Genomic DNA, 22,711 nt, shown 5'->3' on the forward strand with positions numbered 1-22,711 from the left:
AGTTTAGATGAGGAACTCCAGTTTAGAGGCAATGAAGGAATAAATTGGGATATTGCTCTGTAGCTGGTAAAGAGAACAGGACAGATTTGTGTACTGAAATGGAGAAAGGGTAAGTGAAAATTTGAGACTAACACATAGCGTGATCAAGGTTGGGGTTTCAAGTAAGTATACATGTAAATTAAGTGAAACCATTGCACATTTTATACATGTGTGACTAACATCATCACAAGTATTCTTGAGGCACATCAGAAAGAACATTTGGTAGGAGTTGTGGGGATCTAATCTATATATAGATGGTCTCTCAACCTGAAGGGCTTTCTGCTTTGTAGAAATTTGCGGCGTATCCGAAAGTGTCAGCGTGGTCGAGAGCAACAGGAGAAAGAAGGGAAAGAAGGGAACAGCAAGAAGACCATGGAGAACGTGGAGAGCCTGGATAAGCTGGAGTGTAGGTTCAAGCTGAACTCGTATAAGATGGTCTATGTGATCAAGTCGGAGGACTACATGTACCGGAGGACCGCTTTACTCAGAGCTCATCAGGTAAGAACTGGGGTTGTGATTTCTCTGCATTTCCCCCAGTCCTACTACAATGGTGTGATATAGTTCCCTTTTATAAAAAACCTGTTCCCGGAACAAACAGTTGTTATGTAAACAGGTGTATTTGTTTGCTAAGGATCTTGTAACAGAGTAGCACAGACTTCATGACTTAAAGAGTAGAAATTGTTGGGGATCTGTAGTTTGTGGTAGAATACTTCCCGGCACACCCAAGGTATTCTTGGCATGGGCCCCAAATACCTGCTTCCCACACATAACATACATCTTGAGGTCCTGGGACCTAACCCCCCCCCCCCCAAGACTTATCTGTCAAAAAGCGTTGGACTCTTGAGGTCCTTAAGGGGAGAATAGCCATTGGTACTGTGCTGTTGTAGTGTTCCTGGGTCATTCATGGTTTTTCTCTTGTATGTCTGAGTAAATGTCATTTTGAAGGATGGGTGTGTAGGGTGAAGGCTTCAGAGTGTGGGCTACAGTTTAACCTACAAGAGATGGTTAAACACCTGATGTTACTTTCTAAAAAAGTTTCTCCCAGGGTTTACATTTCAGATGGTTTCTCATCTTTTGTTTGTATGAACCCTGTTTTCAAGGGCTATCTTACTTGTGATGTAGCATGTTAGAGCAGGTTCTGGGATACAGCCACAAGCTAGGGCAAGTGAGGAGTGTTCCTGTGCATTACTAGTAAAAGGGTCAAGGGAACCAGCATGGAGGATTTCATTGGTAACTTCTCAAATACAGAATACTTGAGACCTGAATAACAAAGAAGGTGTAGAGTTAAGGGAGACGTGTTTCCTATACAACAGAAGTGTTAAATGGAAGGCTGGAAAGAATGAAAGGCACTGGCATATTAGTGAGAATAAAAACAGTGGTTCAGGGGAGAGCTATGGAGAAAGGAGACATTGTACAGTTGTGAGGGTAGGCGAGGTCACATTAGTCTCTCAGTGGGCCATACGTTAGATTTTGTTTCAAATGTATGGGACCCTTTTGTTTACATTTATTTATTTTGTGTATTCATTCATGTTTATGTGGCCTTGTGTTTGTGTGAGTATGCATGCCACAGTGTGAGCATGGAGGTCAGAGGATGAGCTGTAGGAGTCAGGTCTCTCTGTACAGGTTCAGGGATGGAGTAGATGTCACTATGTTTAGTGTCAGGTACATTTACTCACTGAGCTATTTTGCCAACATGACTTTTTTTTCTTTCAAAGATAGCATTCTGCAGGGCTGGGGAGATGGCTCAGTGCTTAAAAACACTGGCTGTTCTTCCATAGGTCCCAGGTTCAATTCCCAACACCCATGTGGCAGCTCACAATGGTCTGTAACTCCAATTCTAGGAGATCCAGTGCTCTCTTGGGGCTTCCACAAACACCAGGCACATACACTGTATACATACACATCCAGGCAGAATGTCCACTGTACACATAATAAAGTAATAAAATTAGCCAGGGGTGGTGGCATGTTTCTTTAACCCCAGCACTCAGGAGGCATGGGCAGGCAGACCTTGAGTTTCAAGGCAGCCAGAGATACACAGTAAGACTCTGTCCCAGATAAATAAATAAATACTGACTTTTGTATTTTGAAGAATCTGTTTTGCCTATTTTATCCTTTCTCTTTCTCTCTCTTTTACCTTTAGTCCCATGAGCGTGTAAGCAAGCGTCTCCATCAGCGGTTCCAGGCCTGGGTAGATAAATGGACCAAGGAGCATGTGCCTCGTGAAATGGCAGCAGAGACCAGCAAGTGGCTAATGGGTGAGGGGCTAGAGGGCCTGGTGCCCTGCACCACCACCTGTGACACAGAGACTCTGCACTTCGTGAGCATTAACAAGTATCGTGTCAAATACGGCACAGTATTCAAAGCCCCTTAACTGCAGAGCCAGAGCAGGTAGCTCAGACAGAGGTGTGTGTGTGTGTGCGCGCGCGCCTGTGTGTGTGTGTCTGTGTGCCTGTGTGTGTGTGTGTCTGTGTGGGCATGTGTACTCACACACCAAGAATCAAGGAAGATGCCATTCAAGCCACCAGTGCGACCTGGCACCAAGCAGGATACACACAAGGAATGTGGACGGATATCTTAGAGAGCTGGAACTGGCACTTCCCAAGGGTACTAGCCTGCCCAACGGGGAATGAAGTCCATGCAAGCAGAGAGACAGGCAGCTTGCTTGCACACACCAGCAGAGATCAAACTAGAACTTGTATGACCTGACTTTAGACAAGCAACCATAGACGAGCAACCAGATGCTGTCACCTTTGGATGGATGGAGGTGCGTATACAAAACAGTTGGACTGGAACTGATGGTCACTGCTCCTCTCCCTTCTCCCAAAAGGCATCGATCGTGAAGACTGGATTTGACGACATCCCCACTTGACCATATCTAAGATCCTGTTAGATTTTCTGAGGCCTGCTGTTTGGCTTTGGGATTGATACGTTGTGGATTTGGTTTCTGAGTCCTCGCAGCCCACCTTCCTCCCTCTGCTGATTCTCAGCCTCAACAAATTCCAGTCCGTCCTCCTTTTTAGCTCCTGTGGGACTGTTTTGTACCTGCTTCTTTACTAGTCTACCCTAGTGCCATCCACCAGCTTTACTCACAGACACACACACACACACACAAACACACACACACAGTTTTAACTTGGATTTTCTTTTTTGTAAATAATGTACATACTGTCAATTTTTTATTAAAGGAAATATGCTTTGATGTGCTAGCATAAGTGCTCTAGCTTCTTGTGTACCATAGTACTATGTGGCTTCAGATTTAGTACCTATAAAGAGATGTACAAGACATTTATTATACTTTTTACCAAAGGGAGATACCATTGTAGTACTTTTGTGTAAAACTTGCTGCCCCCCCCTCAACTTTTTTTTAAAAAATGTAAATAAAGCTTGGTTCCTAAGGAAATAACCCAAGTCCCTTGTCCTCACCAGAGAGCTATTGTAAAGTAGGGATTGGCTTTAGTTTCTTTTCCAGGTTACAAATATGGTGTTGCTTTAAATAAGTAGGTACTTGGACTTGTCACATCAACATATATCAAAAGATGGCTCCATACAAGCCACACAAACCTGCCAACCTGAGTTTGATCTCTGAATCCCACAGTGGAAGGAATGACTACCAAAGTGGTCCTTTGGCCTCCACAAGTGACCTCTGGTACACGAGTGCCTGAATTCCTGTGCACTCATACACAGGTACACCCTGGTCTTTTGTTTTGTTTTCTCCTCAGATTTTTAATTTTACTTACTGGGAATGAGGCACCAATTCAAGATACCAAGCAAAAGTAATTGTCAAATGTCTAGTTGGAAGTTGGAAGGGAATGAATTTGATATATTGCTTAGCAACAGCAAATGACATAAGACTTTTAAAAATATAGTAACACAAGCCTTTAATCTCAGCACTCAGAGGTAGAAGCAAAGAGGTCTCTGTGAGTTCAAGGACAGTTTGGTCTACATAATTCCAGGATTGCCAGGGCTATAGAGAGACCCTGTCTCAAAAAATGAAATTTTAAAAAATTGACATTTATTTGTGTGTGTACTCTTGCATGTGTGTGCATACACACCATGGTGCATGTGTAGAAGTCAGTCCTAGGGATCGGACTCAGGCTGTCATGCTTGGTTATCAGTGTCTTTATCTGTGCTGTTTATTACCTTCACCCATCTAACTAGCCCCCACTTTTATTTAAAAGTTACATCAATTCAAACATGAACATTAGGGATCTTCAAATATGGTTGACCTGGACTTGCTGAACAACAAAATAGCCCTCATAGTTATAATTGGTATCATGTTGTTTTCCAATTAAAAATTCCTGGTTACCTTGGCCAAAAAGATGGCTCAGCTGGTTAAGGTTCTTGCCACTAAGCCTGAAGACCTAAGTTTGAGCCCTGGCCCCCACTTGGTAAAAGGAGGGAACTGTGTTGTCGTCGTTGTCCCCCTCAATAAAATACAACAATTTGTTTTTTTTTTTTTATCTCTTAACACCAACATAAAGAAAATTGACTCCTGAGTTTTCAAAATACAAAGTGAGCTTTTTATTCATCTGACACAGGGTCATACATAGCCCAGGCTACTTCAAATCACGTGACTCCCAAGTTCTGGGAATACAGGTGTTTTTGTCACAGGAGGGCAAGACACTCTTGAAGGCAATAAAAAGCCTAATGGAAAAGCATTGTAGAACAGTGGCTGAGGCAGAATGCTAGGGAGACAGAGTCTGATTGATTTCCTCAGCCATAGTTCACTTCTTCCTCTCTGCTCCCTCAAAGCCATGATGGCCTGGAAGAAAATGGGTCTGAGTAGAGGCAGCCTTGGCTGTTGCTACCCATGTTTATAGTCTTACTGTGTGCAGCACCTTCCTTGCAGGTCAGGATAGGATTTCAGGTCCAGTTCAGGAGAAAAAGTTCTTGTGACCAATATAACAGGTAACTTTGGTCAAGATTTCACATAGAAAGTTTTATTTAAATGACATTTGCTGTTCCATTTTTCTTCGAGACAGGGTTTCTCTTTGTACAGTCCTGGCTGTCCTGGAACTCACAGTGATGTGTCTGTCGCCGCCTCTGTCCCCCACTCCCCCAGTGCCGGGATTAAAGGTGTTCACCAACCACTTGGTCAGTTTTCTAAGGAACCTGAATTTGAAATGCAGACTCAGTTATTCCCATTAAAACAGGCTAGTTAGATTTTTCCTAGTGGTTTTACACGTACTCTGGCAAACGTTAAAGCTGGAAGTCGGTTTTTGGCATTAAAGCTTCCTGGCACTTGTTGACCTACTGCATCAGGTCAAAAATCCAGACATTTTGGTGATGAGCAACAGTGATGTATATAATGTATGTAATGAAGAGTTACTATCTCTTGATGCACTGCCGATTAGTTTGAACACACACCCGAGACTGCCAGCCTTGCGCTTTTCATATTATGCAGGAAATAGTACTCATGTTAAGTGCAGCGACTAGAAAGCAAATTAACTCTTGCTTGGTCCTAAATCTTTTCTGGGACCTTCCAGAGATCCCATCCATATTCCTCGCCCTTAAGCAGCCCAGGCTGTCCTCAAATCGCTATGTTGCTGCGGATATCCTTCAATTTACACTCCCCGCCTCCATGCACCCAGGGCTTCGTGCATCCTAGGCAAGCATTCTCCGTACCGGACCACATCACCAGCTCAAACTTACCATTTTATTTAAGGATAATTTACCCAGCTGTCTTGACAGCTAGGATGAGATGAAAACCGCAGCTTCCGGGTCTTACCAGGATGGCTCCCCAAAACCAGCATCTTGCAAAAGCCGCTGGGTGTCCCAAGAAAAGCTGCTCGGGTTAGGAACGCGCTGGTCGAAAGCCGGAACCTTTGGTTCCAGGCAGTGCTGCGAGCAGGCAGCACCAAGGATCTTCCGGGGAGAGAAGTGGGCGCATCGCCATGGCCGCGGCGCCGTTCTTGAAGCATTGGCGCACTACTTTTGAGCGGGTGGAGAAGTTCGTGTCTCCGATCTACTTCACCGACTGTAACCTCCGCGGCAGGTGTGGCCCCTGGGCTGCGCAGCCGCAATCCGCATCCGCGCGCTCATCCCTTCCCTTCCGGAGGGAAACCCAGGCTTGTGGCCACCCGGGCCGCGGAACAAAGTGCCCGCCGCGGACAAGGCAGGGGCTGGGGAGCAGTGGGTAGAGGGCGGTTTGTGCTGCGGAGCTGCCAGGCAATCCTCAAGGTGTTAAGCTGAGAAGAGAGTTTTCCGACCCGTCGGCTGGCTCACGGGTGAAAAGGGGGCGGCTTCAAGCACGCGCCCATTGGCTCTTCCTGCCCAGGCTCTTCGGGGACAGCTGCCCGGTGACACTGTCCAGCTTCCTAACGCGGGAGAGGCTTCCCTATGAGGAGGCGGTGCAGAAGAACTTCTGCCCTGCGCAGGTCGGCGACAGCTTCGGACCCACGTGGGTAACACCCAGCTTGGAGAAGCCCCGCCCCTCTCATGCCTCCTCACCAAAGCCACGCCTCATTGTCTTGGGCCCTGGACTGCTGTATGGCAGAGAGTAGCGCCCTCTGCCGGGAGAATCGCCTTCATCCTTTCATGTCTTCACCTGAGTATTTTCATCCCTGCCGCCTCTGTCCCTTTCCCTCTCTAGGTGAATGATCTTTCCCTTGGGTCTTTGTTCTTCCCCAATTCTCCGTTCCGGTGGCTCAAAGCTGAGTACCTTGTGATGCTGCAGATGCGTGGAGAAAGTCTTAAGGCCCTGCTGACATTTAATTCAAGAACAGGGTTTCCACTCCTAGGCCGATCACGATAGTTCTCTTACAGATGGTTGGACCTGCTGGTTCCGGGTAGAACTGGTCATCCCCGAAGCATGGGTGGGCCAGGAAGTCCATCTTTGCTGGGAAAGTGATGGAGAAAGCCTTGTCTGGCGTGATGGAGAACCTGTCCAGGTGAGGTACAACCCCCAAACCCAGCCACAGCCACAGATTAGCCCTGGTTTTTGGAGAAGCCACAACTGAATGGCCCTCCAGAGTAGTTTCATGATTTCAGGACTGAGAGAATTGCCTTTTGGACGCCAGTGTTATAAGCCCCCAGTTTTCATGAACTTTTTATTGTATTTAGTACACACATAATGGAGAAACTTCAGATCACTCTAGAATAGTATTAAGTAAGGCATTAAATTATCTTCCCATGAGTAATGAATCTCTTATCTCCACATCTCATTTCCCAGATCTATAACCGCTTCTGTATGTTAAATGTCATACCAAGTTTAATCTTTGTAGTCCTGTATGATAGGACTGTATGTCCATTTATAGATTTAAAAACAAGGATAGAGGTTTCTTCTATGGTGCATACAACTTCCATTCCAAATTCCAGTATCTGGGGTGAGAATTGTCCTAAAGGGAGGCAGAGGCCTACTCAGCCTTCCTCCCGTCACAGGCTAAACAGATGCTCCCTGGGACCCACCTTATTGAACACTGGGGATGAGCAAATCTGTCTCCAACTCCTTGGGCTTTTTATTTAATTAACTGAACCCAGGATCTCAAAATGCTAGGCAAGTGTTCTTACCACTTTGTTAATCCACCCCTTACCCCCGCCATCTAATTTGAGAAATTTCCAAACAACTAGCCTTGACCTTGTTATCCTCCTGCATCAACCTCCCAAGTAGCTAGAAGTATGGGCCTGTATCACCATATCTGGCTCATTCCATGGGATTTCCTTTTATATATTCACAGGAGAGAGGCCATCAGAAGCCACTCCAGGCCTCCTAACCCCTGCCCAGGATCCTTCCCGTTAGATCATCTGCTAGCAAACATGCTGTAGGCTGGTCATCAGTTGGGAGGGCACTTGCTACCAGGTGTCCCTGATTAGTTTATCCTGGCCTCTCCTGGTGGAGAAGACTCAGGGTTGGGCCACTAGGTGGCAGAGCCTGGCCTCCTTTGGCTTTACACCTCCTTTGAGTTTCCCAAAGTCCTCAGGCCCTGTCTTTTCTTTACCAAGGTTTGACCAAAGAGGGTGAAAAGACCAGTTATGTCCTGACCAATAAGCTGGGAGAAGGAGACCCCCGGAGGTGAGCGAGTCCCCGGGGACTAATAGACCGGGAGGAGCAGAGGCCTGAGTGACCTCGGAAGTACCTCCTAGCACATCTGCCCTCACGTACTTTGGTTATAGGAAGTTTGATTTTTTTTTTTCCTGAATATAAAAACACTTACTGTCTAGGGCTAGAGACAGACAGGGCCCAACAGTTAGAAGCACTTGCTACTCTTCCAGAGGACCTGAGTTTGGTTCTCAGCATCCACATCGGGCAGCTCATAACTGCTTATAGCTCCAGCTGAATTCTGAGGGTACCTGCATGCATGTGGCATTTATTTACACAGACATAAATTAAATCTTAAAATAGCTTTTCCTTTCTTGTGACACATATAAAAGAACACAAAGAAATAAATCACTCCTGTTATCCTTCCACCCTGGGATGGCCATTCTTCACATCTCATCATTCCTAGTCTCAAAATTTCTGTTAGTAAAACTCCTTTTACTAGTTGAGAATCTACCTTTGATAGGTTGCACACCTTTTACATTCCTTTTTTTTTCATATTGAGGGGGCATCTATGATGCCATCAAAAGATAATTTGGATTTTCTTTCTTTTTTTTTCTCTTCTTTTTGGTTTTCGAGACAGGATTTTCTCTGTGTAACTTTGGAGCCTGTCCTGGAACTTGCTCTGTAGACCAGGCTGGTCTTGAACTCACAGAGATCCAGCCGAGTGCTGGGATTAAAGGTGTGCGCCACCACACCCAGCGTTGCTTTTTGTTTTGAGACAGGGTCCCGCTGTATAGTCCTGGCTGTCTTGGAACTCACTATGTAGACCAGGTTGGCCTTGAACTCATATAGATCTATATGCTTCTTGCCTCCCAAGTGCTGAGATTAAAATTGGATGCCACCATGCGTGATGGCATTATTGCTTTTTATATTTAACTGTACATGGTTTCAGATTATTCCAAACACTGGGAATATGGTAAAGTGCCCTCGACAACAAGGGGAGACAGAAATGTTCACTGCTGAAGAGTCTGGAGGAGCATACTGAGAACTCCGTAGGAGAATCCCCAGACTAGGAAGGGCCGGAAGAAGCAGCAGAAGGGCCTCCCCCGTGCCGCTGAGTTTAGCTCCAGCAGAGCACTCTGCTGCCCAGGTGCTGCTTCCAGGAACAGCTGTGCTGTGCTGGCTGTGGAGCTTGATGCTGAAAGTCAGCCTGGGAAGAGCCGAACTTGTCTCCTGTGCACTGAGGGCTCTGAGACAAGAATACGTTACACAGACAGCTTCGGATATATGAAGCTAAAGGGCAGTGCAGCCCGTAGGAATCCAGACTCAGCCACTCTCCTCTCTGCCCATAGCAGGACACGCCTCAGGAGGACATGGGTTTGAACTGGAGTTTACTGTGATTCTCCCACAAACACACCTGATATCCCATGGGTTCCCCGGGAAGTGGATCCTGGAAGTAAATGGGGAGGAGTCACCTGAATGCCTCCGAATTGCCCTCTTCTCAAGCTCCCAGGATCTCTGCCCGTCCATTGACCTGAGACTGCCTCTCTGCATTATAGCTTGACCCTCTACGTGGAAGTAGCCTGCAATGGGCTTCTGGGGGCCGGGAAGGGAAGCATGATTGCAGCCCCTGACCCCGAGAAGATGTTCCAACTGAGCAAAGCTGAGCTGGCTGTGTTCCATCGTAATGTCCACAAGCTCCTGGTGGACCTGGAGCTGCTGCTGGGTGTGGCCAAGGTACTGGAGCGCCCCCACCCTCCAGCCCCCACCCCCATCTGGAGCCCTGTTCCAGGCAGATTGTTTCTTGGGTCAAATCACTAGAACTCTGGGAATCCAGAGTCAGAGTTGAGTGTTCTGTGTAAACAGGAATGGTATTGAGTTGGGGCACCAATGGGAATAAAGGACTAGAAATGGGGGAACTTTGCGGAGAACCCCTGAGAGATCAGCTGGAGCCTAGTTCTGTAGTCACACTTGAGGAGGCATTGAAGTACAGAACCCTGCCACAGGGCCTCGGGGAGGACAACCAGCGCAGTTTCCAGGCCTTGTATACAGCCAATCAGATCGTGAATGTGTGTGACCCCGCCCAGCCTGAGACCTACTTAGCAGCCAAGGCCCTGGCCTCCAAGTTCTTTGGCCAACATGGAGGTGAAAGTCAACATACCATCCATGCCATGGGTCACTGCCACATTGATACAGGTAGGACACCAACCACTGGTTGTTAGGGTGTCAGGGGTACCCCTTTAAGCCTGGCTGTGCCTGAAAAGCACATGATTCTTGGTAATTTTTTTGCTGCCTTTGGACCTTATTTTCCCCATGTGTATAATGAGTTAGGGATCTTGGATCATGGGCTCTGCTAGCGATGACTTGCTTATTCTTCCAACAAAAGCTGATGCCTTGAGAGGCCTGTGACAGACACTGGATAGATTGTGGAGACTGATGACCCCAGAGTGGCCAGGCACGGTGATGTTGCATATGGAACTTGGGGCCCGAAGAGGTATTTAACCTAGCTAGATTAGGGAGTCCAGAGAGGATTCCTGGGCAACGTGACTTTTGAATTAGTGAGGATGAAAAACCCAGATTGAGACAGGGACCCCCAAGCATGGGGTGGGTTTCCAGGAAAGGTCAAGTGTTCGGCTTTGAGCCTGATGAGCTTGGAGTATCTCAGAGCTTTGGGCTTTTGTTTATTTGCCCATTGTTACTGTATTTAAGTTCAGGTGTTTGCTGTGTATCATGGGCAGGTTTTGGTAGCAGTCCTCTGGCCTCCGCCCCCTGAATGCTGGATTACAGGGCCTACTCTGGGATGCGCCTTGGTCTTGACCCAGGTGCTGGGGTGATGCGCAGTTTTAAGAGGGTTGGGCTGGGGGTGGGAGCACAGATAACTCAGCTTAAGGACTCGCCCACCCAAGGCTGATGGTTCTGTGACTCTGGACAACGGCATCATCCGGGTGAGACTGGATCCAACCGGCTGCCTTACTTCCCTGGTCCTGGTGGCTTCTGGCAGGTGCCAACCCTTCATTGTTCTTAACTCCATTCTGGCAAGTAGATCCCGAACTCTGCCCTCTTCCCTCTGGGCCCTGGCCACCACACTGTCCAAGTAGTCTACAAGTGTGTCTGGGCTGGGACCCACACATGGGCAGGGCAGCCTGGGCTAGCAGTCCCTTAGCCCCTGGCCCTGTTTAACCTGCCCCCACCAAGTACGACTGGAGAGAGCAAGGTCATACTCTTGTGACGCACCCGTCCCTATGTCCTTCCAGGGAGGCCATTGCTGAGGGTGCCCTGGGGAACCAGTTTGTGCTGTTCGATGATGTACCACTGTACTGGGATGCGTGGGATGTCATGGATTATCATCTGGAGACACGGTACATGCTGGGCAGGTCCTGGGGGTGCTTGTGGTCGTGGATACATGCTGCTCTGGCTCAGTGCTTCCCACCTTCATCCCACAGGAAGCCTGTGCGGGGCCAGGCAGGGACCCTGGCGGTAGGCACTGAAGGTGGCCTTCGGGGCAGTGCCTGGTTTCTGCTGCAGATCAGCCCCACGAGTCGGCTCAGCCAGGAGGTTGTGCTGGACATTGGTTGTCCCTATGTCCACTTCCACACTGAGGTAGAAGGGGCAGGGTAGTGGCCTTCTTTCCCAGATGGGGCTGGTGAGGAGACCTAATGGTCTTCCCTTGTCCCCATGCTCCATTCCACTCCCAGGTGCACTGGCATGACCCCCCCGCCACACACACACACACACACACACACACACACACACACACACACACACACATTAACTGCTTTCAGCTGTTCTACTGGCTTGGACTCTGGGGTTCCAAGGAGAAGAGCATCACATGGAGAACTATACAACACTCAGGAACAATGCGATCTTTGGCAGGCCTCCACAGGCTAAGGTCATCTCTGCCTGGCTCAGACCTCTATCTCCTATCTTGTTACCCCACCCGCTCTCCATTTGCCCATGTGAGCAGTAGGGCTCGAACCTGGAACCAGATGGTACGGCCATGCCGGTCTCGCAGGGAACTCATGCCTGGCACGCCATAGCACTGCAGCCAGGCTCGAAAGGCAGCAAAATCTTCCTCTCCACGGTCTGGCCCGTAGCCTTTGCCCCCTGAGGGACAGAGGAACCAGTCAGAGGTGAGAGGATGCTGTGGAGTGGGGGGAACAAGGAGTCTGGTTCAACATGGCTCAGACCTCAGCTAAAGAAGCTGATGGACTGAGTCAGGGCCACTCTACCTCCCCCAACACTCTGGGTCCTGGTCCCTCTCCATCAGCAAGGTGAATCCTGTCCCTCCTGCTGCATGGAAGGCTGGGAAATTTACTAAGAGACCTGGTCTGTTTAGCAAACTCCCATTCCCTAGGGCCAGGATGACAGCTGCCCAGCATCACACAGAGGCTGAAGCAGAGATCTCTGGCCATCTTGGCTTCCCCAGGCCTCACCCAGCTGGACCACTTCCTTGGGCACCAAGTGACACAGTTCCAGCAGGTCTGGGTTCTACAGTTTGACCTTGATCTTCTGGCTCAGGGTCAGCTCTGGGCTCTGAAGGGGGTGTGGGCAGAACCAAGGTGTTAACGAAGGGTACTCACCCCACCTCACACTGAGGACAATGGACTTCCGCTCTACACTGGGCAAGACCTTTAATGTGGTTCACACCCCTTCCACACACTTGATGAGCTAAGGTAAGAGATACCTGACTCTACACATACCCTTGCCACCCACACCAGCGTGTGCGCACACACACACACACACACACACACACACGCTTGTACACCGTCCTCACCAGCCGGGACTCCTGCAGGGCCTCTAGAACTGTCCGGGCCTTCTCGAAAGGGGGAATCTTCAGCCTGGGATGGTGGAACGGGCCCAGGCTAAGTAGTGGATGTGATCACCCATGCCCCACCCCAGCCATTGTGCCCACAGCCTGTCTGCTGACCGGTACAAGATCTCTGCCCGAAGATAGTTGCCAATGCCATTGAAGAATCTCTGGTCCAACAAGGCCTCGCAGATGGGCCGGTCAAAGGCTTTGTTTGTCAGGTTCCAAAGTACGTTGTCCCTGGAAGGACACAGGCGGATGCATGAGACTCATCCCACATCCCGGGGTAGGGATGAAGGGCTGGGGAAGCAGTTCTGAGTGCAAGGAGAAACGGTCCCAGCTTCCTCTGGTCTCGGTACTATTTGGGCAGCTGGAGCCTCCGTTCTCCCATTTGTGACATGGGAACAACATGGGGTTGTTGATTGTTGAAGAATCAAAAATGTTCCGCTAGGCCTGGTGGTTCACACCTGAAATCCCAATACTTGGGGGGTCAAGACAGAAAGACAGAGGCAGTTTGGGGCCAGCCTTACCGACACAGCTGATCCCAGGCCAGGGAGGGCTATAAAATAAGACCGTGTGTGTGTGTGTGTGTGTGTGTGTGTGTGTGTGTGTGTGTGTGTGTGTGTGTGCACCAAGGTGTGAAGGATCTGCCTGCAATCACAACCCTGAGGCAGTAACCCTGCTGCCTTGAGTATGTAGCAAATACCAGGCCATCCTGGTATACAGAGTGAAATCCTGTCTCGACTTGTCCCTACTCCCTTAAAATATGAAGGAATGGCTGAGTGGTGGGTGACAAGAAGTTCTAAGAAAAAGAGCAGACGCTTCTGTGGGGTGCTGACCCCCCCCCCAGGCATCTGGAGGACTATGGAAACAGCTATGAGGTCATCAAGAGATGAAACAGAACCTGTTGGCAAGCAGCCTGTGGCCCCAACTCCCCAGGAAAGATGAAGCAGAGATAACCCAGGGCTATGGACAGTGGTTTTCCTGCGCCAGCCAGGAGTCAACTGTTTCTGTGACACCAGAGATGTGACCAAGTCTAGGGCTCAACAGAGGCACAAAATCTGTTCCCAGGAAGAAAAATGAGAATGTGCCAGGTCCACCCCAGGCCTGCACACCTGCATTTCTTGCCAAGACTCTCATCTAAGAACACAGCTGGTTCCCTCCACACTGGCCAGAAGATGATCTCAGCTCAAAGGTCATTCCCTCAGGTGGCCATTCCTGATGTGCTCCCCACCACTGGGCAAAGGTCTGTGAATTTATTTTGTGTGTCCTGGCCACTGCCTTACCTGCACATCATCAGTGCAGTGAACGAAGGGACCACACTCACCCCGTCCACTGCTGCTCCCTACAGGACCTGCCTTGGAGCAGTGGCTTTCTTTAGAGGAAAGTACTGATAACAGAGACAGTCAGAGGAGACCCCAGGACAGAGACGGGTGGGCAGGCAGAATGTGAGGACCACCAAGACCTGACTTCCGGTCACTAGACCACCCTCTCCACTGTGCAGGCTTGTCTCGTAAGGTCCCTCTACTGTCCTTGATGGCCGGGGGCCACAGGAAGCAAAGTGGGGTGCTGGGCCCCAGCCCAACTCTAGCGCTGTTCCGTGTCTGGGACCTCTGACTGTCCTCCTCCTCTGGACTGCCCTCTCTCACACTTTTGCTGCCCTGACACCCCTCAATCCACAGATGGGGGACTGAGGCTCAGGAGGGTTAGGATCTGTCTCTTGAGGGCCTGGATGGTACTCTACATACCCGGTCCTACCTGAACCGTTCATACTCCAGCAAGACACAGGGTCCACGGCCTGGCTGCCATTCACCCCCAGGGTCCCAGTGGCCAAAGCGTCGGATGTCCATGAAGCAAAGGGCAAGCCGTGGGGGGTGGGGGGGCGTGTAAAAACGTAGATGGGCATGGGGCGGCAGGGCATCTGCAGGTGCCAGCTGGAAGGATCCAGACATACCGAAGCGGAAGACAAGGGACAGTGGCTTCTGAGGGGGCTGGGCACCAGGCAGGGGGCTCAAGGTCAGGCGCAGCTCCTTGCCTCGGGCTAAGGCTGAGATATGGTAGGCACTGCTCTCAAAGGGCACCTCAGGGTTGCGGCTGACAGAGGACTTCTCCACACACCCACCAAACACCAGCCCCTTACACGTCTCATTTACAAAACAGCTGGCAAGGTGCAGCTCTGGGCCCTCGGGCATTCTGAAGGAGGAATGGCGGCCCCTGTAGAGGGAAGAGGACAACAGGTTGTGCCAGAAGATACCTGTTACGTAGAAATTGTCACCAAAGCTTTACAGAGTAAAAGGCAGAGAGGCACGCGGCCGTCTAGGATGGGCAGGAAAATGCTGACCTAGACACAGCCCCCGTTTCCCATCCAAAGTGCTGGCAAGGACAGGGTACCGGGAGGCTGGAGCTGGAAGGCAGGGCGGCTGTCTTGCTCACTAATGCCTTCCCTCCATGGGCTCCCACACCTGGTTGTAGAACACAGTTCAGATCTTTGCTGGAGCCTGATACCTTGTGTCCCCTGGGCTCCCCCACCCACCCACAAACCTGTTCCTCCCATCTCCAGGCCTTTGCTCCCACTGTCCCCCACCACACACAGTAGGACGTTTGAGGGTGTGTCAGCAGAAGAAAAGTGACCCCCTCGACCCTCACTTGATAGCTGGTTTAGAATGGCCTGGAACCCGAGTCACTGCAGCCTCTCACCACTCTGGTTGTCCAGAAGCAGTCCCTGAGGGACAGCTGACAGTATGAAGGTAGTGCCAGAGGAACGCCACACACCTCCACTCACCAAAGTCCGTTATGCCCCTTCTTTTGGAAGAATTAGTCTCTTTTAGTGTCAGGGACTTAAAGGTGCAACATCCATCCTTATTTGGGGGGCTGGGGCTGGTAATTTGGTCACAGGAACATGAGGATAACTAATACAGTGCCCTTAGATTAAAACGATTAGGTACAGAAAGCCCCTTACCGGCCCCCCTCACTGAAGGTGATATTACTTGCTGTATATGAGTTCCACAACATCATTATATTGTGTTATGTTACCTAAACAATGAAAAGGAGCAACCACTGACCACTGTTCTGAGGCCATGCAACCATGATCTACTGATGCAGTCATTGCTTCCTGATTCTTCTAGAGTTCACCAAACACCACAGAGCACTTGTGTAGACCTCAAGTGTGATTAGTGTGATTCTTTAAGGGTCTACATTCATTTCCATTTTTAGATTCATTAATCTTAATCTGAGTGCTTAGAAATTGCAGTGTCATATTGGTAATAGTGCAGAATTGAGGAATTGCACATATTTTCACTGTGTTCACATGGCTTTTAAAAGTGTTTTGTGTGCTGACCATTCTGCCACACTGCCCTTCTGTGGACACAATCTTATGCACATGTATTGAGATCTTACCTACGTAAGTGTTCATTGATGTCTGTGATCTTCAAGGATTCTGAATCAGATAATTTGGTAAATGTTTAAACACTACTGTTACTAGTTTTTCTGTTTTAAAATGCAGTTCAGCTGACATAATTGGTATTGTTGTATTACAGTTTCAAAATTCATGAAGAGACTGGGTTTTCAAGTTGTCAAATCCCAGTAGAACATTAAAGAACCTAGGATAATTGTCCTGTACGTCCGTGAAAAAGCCTGCACCACTACGGTGGCATGGAAATTCAATCATTAGTATGAGTTATTCATAGTAGTTGTAGCTTATACTGCATCTCTCTGTGAAGAGAATGGAGATGTCTTGCAGTATTTTTAATGTGGCATGTTCATTTCCCTCACTCATTTGTAGAACTGCAATCACAGAACTTAAACGTGCTTTTCCACATCAATTGTGGTTCTCACTGCATGATGTGGACCAAAGGAAAAGTACTCGTTCTTGTGTGAGGCTGTGTGGTTTCCCTTACTGCAGTCACCAATGTGTGAGCTGCTCTTTCCACTGACTTTCTTCCAGGTATTGATAGTGTGTGTGAGAATGCTGAGAGGTACATGATTAATAAGAGAAATAAGTAATGCATTAATGATAAGCAATGGCATTTCTGGTCAGACCCAATGAAGTCAAGTTATTGCTTCTGCTTGGGAGGCAGATGAAGAGAGAAAGTCAATTGAGGAGACTTCTCAATGGGCAGAAGCCATTATGAGACTTTACTACTCTATCATTTTATTTTAGTATTTTTTCTTATTGTTTGAAGTAATAACCGGACAGAAAGCATTTTAGTGCAGGAAAAGTTTACCTGGCTTGTGATTCTAGGGGATCATTCTGTCATGGTGAGAAAGATATGGAAGCTAGCAGGGAAGATATTTCAGCAGGTGCAGGGACAGGGTGGTCACCTGAAATCCACAATAATTAAAAATCATTGAGACCAGGCTCCAGTGCCTAAAGATCTGTCCCCAGTGATTCACATCCTCCAGGGAGACTCCACCTCCTAAAGGTTCCAAACTTTCTCCAATGGTGTGAACAACCTGTCACCAAATGTTGAAATACATGAGGCCACAGCAGACATTTCATATCCATAGCAGGGCACATATCTTAGGGCCTTGTATAGGTTGGCTATCTCATGGCACAGAATGTAGTCTCTAAGTGGAAATCTCAGGGCTCAGCTTTTCAATTTTGGCCTCACCTCTACCCATCTTCCATGAAGGAAATTAGTATATTCCAAGTTCAAAGACACAGCTGTGTCATGTGGTCAAGAGTTTTAGATGGTTACCAGCTTGCAACCAAGCCAAAGCTCATTTGCCTGCCAGTGTTCCTGTCCTCCTGGTGCTTCCATTGGCCATTAGTTTAGTTATTTCTTTTGTGTAACTTTCTTTGAAGACATAGATGATAATGGGAAGCTATTGTGACAGCAGAGGAGTCCGGCAGAATGAATGTACATCACACAGAAAGTCTGTGGAGACTTCAAACGCAAAAACTAGACTTGTAGAAAGGGTAGAATTTCACAAAAAAAAAAAAAAAAAAAAAAAAAAAAAGGCATTGTCCCTATCCCTGTTTATATCCATCTTGATAGGGTGGATTTCTCAGGTGATGGGGTGCTTGCCTCACTAACATCACAATCTGGCCATGCATTGGTACATCACCACACTGGGCTCCAGTCCTGACTAGGGGTGTTAGAGAGTGAAGAAAGGACAGACACACAGACACATGTACAGAAAAACGGGGTCGGAGTGTAGAGTTGAGGTGTAAGCTCTGATGCAGGGCAGCTACTGACTCTAGCAACCTGAGATGTCAGTATATTTGTTAGGTACATCACAGGGGGAGTGACTGGCGGCTCGCTGGCAGGAAGTCTCCGTGGGCAAGCCGTCTCAGGCCTAAATTTCCAGAGCAGGAAGATGCAGCTGCTGGTTTTTGTACACACTGATCAGGCACCAATAAACACTCGGACTTGAACCAGAAGAAGGCTGTGCCAACTTCCAGCCTGGCCCACATGGGAGAAAGGCTTTGCCCATTTCCCTGGGCTGTGCCCATGTCAATAATACACAGTTACTCAGGACTTCACTCCCTCAGGGCTTCTGCTCCTACAGACTGGCCAGTGGCTCAAAGGGGGAATTCCTCATCCTTGTGAGGCATTAATTGTAACAGGAATCTTATAATAAAAAATACAGAGCCAGATATTGGGGTGAAAGCTGAAAGATCAGAGAAGCAGAACAGCCAGCCACTAGCTTATGTCTATAAAATCCTCAGCCCCAAGAGATCGAGTTCCTGTTTCCTCACGCATTATATACCTTTCTGTGTCTTGTGGTGATATTTTATCTGTGTCCCCCAATAAAATTTATCTGAGGATCAGAGGGAAAAGCCAGCCACTATATTAAACACAGAAGTCAGGCAATGGTAGCACACGCCTTTATCCTATCACTCGGGAGGCAAGGATCTGTCTGGATCTCTGTGAGTTCAAGGCCACCCTGGGAACAGAGCTAGTCATGGTGGCACACACCTTAAATTCCAACACTAGTTAACCATGGAGATCTGAAGGTCTGTACAGACAGACAGAAAGTGACAGAGCTGGGCAGGAAGAGGAATTGATGTAGCTGGACAGAGAGAGCAAATGATAAAGCAGAACAGAAAGGTATACAGGCTTGGGTAGACAGGAAGTAGGTCTTTTTGGAAGCTGCAGAGTTGGTGAGGTGAGGTTAGCTGTGGCTTTTCCTATTCCTCTGATCTCTCAGGTTTCAACCCCAATATTTGATAAGACTATTTAGCAATTTGTCTACAGTGTCCTGCCATATTACTTCCTGGGATTAAAGGCATGTGTCATCACTGCCTGGGTCTGTTTCTCTCATGTAGCCCAGTGTGGCCTTGAAATCACAGAGATCATCTCTGCCTTCTGAGTGACAGGATTAAAGGTATGTACCACCATTGCCTGATATCTATGTCTAATTTAGTGGCTACCTCTATCCTCTGATACACAGGTAAGTTTTAGTGGGGTACACAATATATCACCACATTAATAATGTAAGATACTGTGTTTTCCAGGCCTAACAGCACGAGACATTTTCATAGATAGTGCTAATCTTTCCAGAGTTCTGAGCTCATGTCATTCAGAGAGGCTCTGTTCACCATGGTTGTACAATTGCAGCTTTGTGGAGAACGTTACTGATCTTCCTTAGGAAGTGGACACTGACTATGGGCTAAGGCAAACCTAGGAATTATTTTTAAAACTTTTTATTCTGTCCAACCCAGCCCTGTGTGAGAGAACACTGCCATCATGTTAAGCAGGATATATCCAAAAACAATCACTTTAGAGACCGTGATGTAGGCTTTCTGTGAGACCATATGAGGTCTTTGGCAGAATATTCTGCCAATAACTAACTTTCCTCAGCATTTACATCCCATGTATCGTCTTAAATTAAGATCTGCATTCCCTGTGTGGAATCAAAGAGACACAGTGATGAGTGAATGAAAGCACCCAGTGCTGTTATGTGAAAGGGCCAATGTGGGACTCTGATGTGTGGATCCAGATTTGGAGGCTCCACACTGCTGTCCTTAGCAGATAAGAGGTTCTGTAGTCTGTGTAAATTTCTGGATTTCCAAAGCCAATGTGAATGCATATGATAAGGTGGAGTTTGAGGTAACATAGCCCAGGGTAGGTATTGCTGCAGGAATCTTGACCCCATCACTGGGATGGTGTCCATAGCACGGAGAAAGAGCCAATGCTGATACGGAGTGTTGAGGATCACCATTTGGGAAAAACCACACCCTGTAAGTACCAGATCACCCCTCACCGGGCCTAAAGCCATTCAGGAATGGGAAGATGCTTGAGTGATAGGTCAAGGCAGTGTAAGTGTCATCTAGAAGGTGTGAGGCTGTGTGAGCTACACACCCTGGGGCAGAAGTAGATAACTACTCAGAGCAGCACTCAGTATTTACCCAATGCCTCACTCTTGTGAAAATTCTCATTTGGAACTTTGTTTCCAAGCCACGGTGTTGAGCAGGGTCCAAATCACCATTCTTGCTCACCTTAATGTCAGTTTGCTGGTCTAAACCTGGACAGATACTTTATGCAGTGAATACAAATGATTTCATTGTAAAGGAAAACCAGAAGGAGAAATACATGATACATAGTGATTGTTTTTTTTTAATGTAATAATGTAAGTATTGTCCACTCTCCAGTAAGTTATTACTGTATCACAAAGAGTGAATACTTCAGTATTGTTATGTCATATGCTTGGTGGTATATTTATTTTCTAAAATAGTGTATACTCTATCAAGATTTAAACTGTCTACACTAGGTCTGGTGAGATGGTTTCCTTAGTAAATGTACTTGCCTTGTATAACCTGTGACATGAGTTAGGTTCCTGGAACCTCCATAAAGGAGGTGAAAGCAGAGAACCATCTGCTCCAAGTTGTTTTTTGAAACCCACACGTTTCATGGCATGTACTCTAACACATACTTCATGTACCTGCACAGGTATAATAATAATGATTGTAATAATAATAATAATATAAAAGGAATTAAAAATAAAGGCATATTTGGTTAACAAATACAACTTATATATAAAATTTGATCTGTAATGGAGAAAAGCAGTTTGACTGATATTTAGAATAGTGTCTGTTTTCCTGTTTGAAAATGGCCTGAAGAAGTGATACAAATATGTCTTTTAATTATAACACTTATTTCAGTATTTTCCTGATCCAAGGGGGATTTTTTTATAATTACTTTAGTTTAGAATAGTCATAGATAAAAAATATGATGTTTTATAATATCTTAGTATGTGAAGTGTATACTAAGAAGTCATCAGTACAATTATAACAACAGGATTTACAAATGTATTTTAACACCCATTTTAATACTCATTGAATGATATGAATCAAAGGAAAGCTGCGGTGGTCCTTTAGTGAAGCAGTGTGGCTTCCCCTGCTAGAGGCAATAATGTATGTATAAGTTATTTTCTGTATTCGCTTTATTCGAGACACTACAGACTCAAAGAATGACGTGGTCAGCATAATAAGCATGAGAAATGCTGAATGCACTCCTGGTAAGTAACACATCCCCGATCAGATTCGATGGGAAAGGACCCGGGAGTGGAGAGTTTGCACCTCCGTTAGGGGAGGCAAAGGCTGGGAGAGTCAGGTCAGTGGTTTTCAGGTGTGTGGGAGCAGTGCTCCGCCTGCGTCACTGGAGCAGAGGGCTGCGGTTCCGGGCTCATCTAGAGTGGCATTCCATCACATACTGTGCTGTCTAAGCATCAAGACAGGATTTCTCTTTAACACTTTGTTCCTTGTCATCCTTCGACACAGGAAGATCGTGGACTCCAGGGAGAAAGTAATGCCTGTGCTATCTGCTCAAGATTTTACAGTAGTTTGTTATTATCTAAATAGTCAAACCCAGTCAAGTTTGCTTTCCTGTCTCCTGGTCCTCTCTGTTCTTGCATTTATTAGAATTTTAGTTACTTATTACATGTTGTCTTTGGTGGAGAGTCACATAGATAGGGAATATATTTTGACATTGGAGAAAAATAATGAACATGCATCACTGAATAAAAAAATCTGTGAAGCCTTAAAAATAATTTGTATGTCTCATGGCATAGACATGGGATGCAAGGCATTAGTCTTTTTATAAATCAGGTATCACCAAACCTCCAGATGTCCTTTTTCACATCCAGAAATTGATAGGAGCTAGGAACGTGCTGGTGAGGACTGGAGTTCAACCCTAAAATTTCATGGAAATCTAGTGGGCAGCAGTTTATATTACCAGCATCAGTAAGTGCGGAAGCCCCATGATTTTGACCTCTGTGAATGGAGTCAGATCTCAAGGGTTGTAACTTTAGGAAGAGTGACCCCTGATTCCTCATCATAGGGAAACAAAAGGATGTGCAGACAAAATGATGTGAGAAATACTTGAGTACATTTTTGATGTTTCAATTTTTCTCTAATTTTATGCTTGTGTGTGTGCATCCATGTGAGCACATGCCACATGTGTGTGGTGCCTATGGAGGTCAGAACTGTGTGTTGAATCCCATCCCTGGAGCTGAGATTTACAGGCGGTCATGAAATACCTGGTTTTTTAACTGTTGTATGTTGGTAATATGAAAACTCCGTTGAGAGTTTATGAACCAGAGGGAACCTGAAGTGGATCTTGTGAGATCCAGTGTGGCTTCACCTGGCACAGGCAGGAATGATGGAGCCAGTGTCTCTTCTTTTTGACAAATATATCAGTTATGGGACGTTGGGATCTAAGGACCCTGAAGAGGAGGGAGGAGAATGGGGTAAAGTCAAAGCATCCCTGTGGGATGCAGTGAGTGGGACCAGGAGCAGCCAGGTCACACCTTGTGCTCCAGAGGCCGAGGGAGCAGAGAAGGGGTTGAGAAGTGTGTGGGTGCGCATGCTTTTCCTTTCAATGCACTAGGGTGAGCAGTGCTGGCTGTGGACGCTGCCGTGCGTGCTGGAGGCCCCGCCATTC

At 47.3% G+C, this 22,711-nt stretch overlaps 3 protein-coding genes and 1 long non-coding RNA gene across 12 annotated transcripts in view; 2 read left to right on the forward strand and 2 right to left on the reverse strand.

Annotated features, from left to right (window-relative positions):
• Positions 1–3,442, forward strand: part of Sin3a (SIN3 transcription regulator family member A) — a 67,883-nt gene extending 64,441 nt beyond the window's left edge. For all 7 annotated transcript variants that reach the window (XM_076576355.1, XM_076576359.1, XM_076576354.1 and 4 more), the window contains exons 20-21: positions 330–537; positions 2,180–3,442. In XM_076576355.1, the coding sequence (XP_076432470.1) occupies positions 330–537; positions 2,180–2,410 (439 nt within the window). In that variant the 3' untranslated portion in view covers positions 2,411–3,442. The remainder of the gene's footprint in view (positions 1–329; positions 538–2,179) is intronic.
• A 1,094-nt stretch (positions 3,443–4,536) lies between these two features.
• LOC121830851 (uncharacterized) lies at positions 4,537–6,763 on the reverse strand. Its single transcript, XR_006074124.2, has 2 exons — positions 5,692–6,763; positions 4,537–5,151 (listed from the first exon to the last, which is right to left on the reverse strand). It is a non-coding gene; the product is annotated as an uncharacterized LOC121830851 (long non-coding RNA).
• Positions 6,764–6,779: 16 nt separating this feature from the next.
• LOC143274262 (alpha-mannosidase 2C1-like) lies at positions 6,780–11,839 on the forward strand (the record flags this gene model as incomplete). Its single annotated transcript, XM_076576363.1, has 6 exons — positions 6,780–6,929; positions 7,980–8,050; positions 9,577–9,754; positions 10,024–11,018; positions 11,272–11,376; positions 11,461–11,839. Coding segments are annotated over 4 exons (615 nt in total), but the record flags the coding sequence as incomplete, so codon positions are not given.
• Positions 11,840–11,964: 125 nt separating this feature from the next.
• Positions 11,965–21,645, reverse strand: LOC143274261 (endonuclease 8-like 1). 3 transcript variants are annotated; one of them, XR_013052762.1, is made up of 5 exons: positions 14,583–21,645; positions 12,945–13,064; positions 12,792–12,855; positions 12,451–12,550; positions 11,965–12,121 (listed from the first exon to the last, which is right to left on the reverse strand). XR_013052762.1 is itself a non-coding variant. In XM_076576362.1 (4 exons), the coding sequence occupies exons 1-4, from the start codon at positions 15,014–15,016 to the stop codon at positions 12,506–12,508; spliced, it is 663 nt and encodes a 220-aa protein (XP_076432477.1). In that variant the 5' UTR covers positions 15,017–21,645; the 3' UTR covers positions 11,965–12,505. The 3 variants fall into 3 exon arrangements, 2 of the variants coding, with proteins under 2 accessions (XP_076432477.1, XP_076432476.1); XM_076576362.1 differs by having other exon boundaries at positions 11,965–12,550; XM_076576361.1 differs by having other exon boundaries at positions 11,965–12,855.
• Positions 21,646–22,711: the final 1,066 nt, after the last annotated feature.

This window comes from Peromyscus maniculatus, chromosome 7 (assembly GCF_049852395.1).
Source record: "Peromyscus maniculatus bairdii isolate BWxNUB_F1_BW_parent chromosome 7, HU_Pman_BW_mat_3.1, whole genome shotgun sequence".
Classification (NCBI taxonomy): domain Eukaryota; kingdom Metazoa; phylum Chordata; class Mammalia; order Rodentia; family Cricetidae; genus Peromyscus; species Peromyscus maniculatus.

Bases quoted from the DNA above. Each gene is read 5' to 3' on its own strand.
- LOC143274261 (XM_076576361.1), bottom strand. From the start codon at position 15,016: ATGCCCGAGGGCCCAGAGCTGCACCTTGCCAGCTGTTTTGTAAATGAG. The intron at 13,065-14,582 runs GTAGGACCGGGT...GTGTCCTTCCAG, and splicing joins CTGGAGTATGAACGGTTCAG to GGACAACGTACTTTGGAACC. The intron at 12,856-12,944 runs GTCAGCAGACAG...CCACCATCCCAG, and splicing joins CGGGCAGAGATCTTGTACCG to GCTGAAGATTCCCCCTTTCG.